This window comes from Aplysia californica, unplaced genomic scaffold (genome assembly GCF_000002075.1).
Source record: "Aplysia californica isolate F4 #8 unplaced genomic scaffold, AplCal3.0 scaffold00024, whole genome shotgun sequence".
Classification (NCBI taxonomy): domain Eukaryota; kingdom Metazoa; phylum Mollusca; class Gastropoda; order Aplysiida; family Aplysiidae; genus Aplysia; species Aplysia californica.
The window spans coordinates 1250110-1250919 of record NW_004797294.1 but is presented as its reverse complement, the minus strand read 5'-3'; the positions used below and the strand labels follow the sequence as shown (position 1 = coordinate 1250919).

At 40.7% G+C, this 810-nt stretch overlaps 1 protein-coding gene across 1 annotated transcript in view; it reads right to left on the bottom strand.

Annotated features, from left to right (window-relative positions):
• Positions 1–385, bottom strand: part of LOC101861634 — an 18513-nt gene extending 18128 nt beyond the window's left edge. The window contains exon 1 of the mRNA XM_035972684.1: positions 239–385. Coding sequence (XP_035828577.1) covers positions 239–276 — 38 coding nt within the window. The 5' untranslated portion in view covers positions 277–385. The remainder of the gene's footprint in view (positions 1–238) is intronic.
• Positions 386–810: the final 425 nt, after the last annotated feature.

Genomic DNA, 810 nt, shown 5'->3' with positions numbered 1-810 from the left:
CTCCCTCCACTCCCAAAGACAAAGGAACGTTTTGAAAAGAAAATAACACACACACACACACACACACACACACGCACACACAAACAGACACACACAAAACTCATTAAATGTAGAAAAAATTTAATGGTTAAAAAATGAATAGCAATTAAAAGGTTAACAGCATAAAGTAAACAACCCATCAGCCAACGAACAGATGAGACAGATTTGAACAGAAAAAAAAAGAATTTTCGTTTCTTACCCTCTTACAAGGAGCTCCATATCTGCAACATCCCCCATTCTGATTGGTGAGTCTGTTTAACTAAAGAAGCCAGAACAACAGTTTCAAAAATGTATTAACAATACTCCTTTGTGTAATGAGGTGTACACAGTGAGTGACTAATGAAGGAATATCCGTGTGCTGCACATGAACAAGTAGGAAATGACCTCAGGTGATATTTAAGGCTTCAAATATAAACCAGTAAGAATCGGGTGTAAACACAGAAGTAGGTTAACCCTTTCTGTCTGTAAATCGATTATAGCTTGGTAGGCATAAGATACATTTCGGGAGGAGGGGGATGGGGTTGTTGGGGGTAGGAGTAAAAGTCTACTTGGGCCCTCTATATTATTGGACTGACTTGATCTACTGCACCTTTGTGGGCGAAGCCGCATATCCACTGCTCCGTGTAAGACTCTGCCATAAGTCACTTTTCAAATTCAAAATATCCTATGGTGGAGTTTGACACTAAGCACTTGGTAAGAGTTGTCGTTACGTTGTATGAGAAAGCCCATTTCTACAAAGCGGGGAGGTGGGTGAAGTGGGAGAGGGGTCGG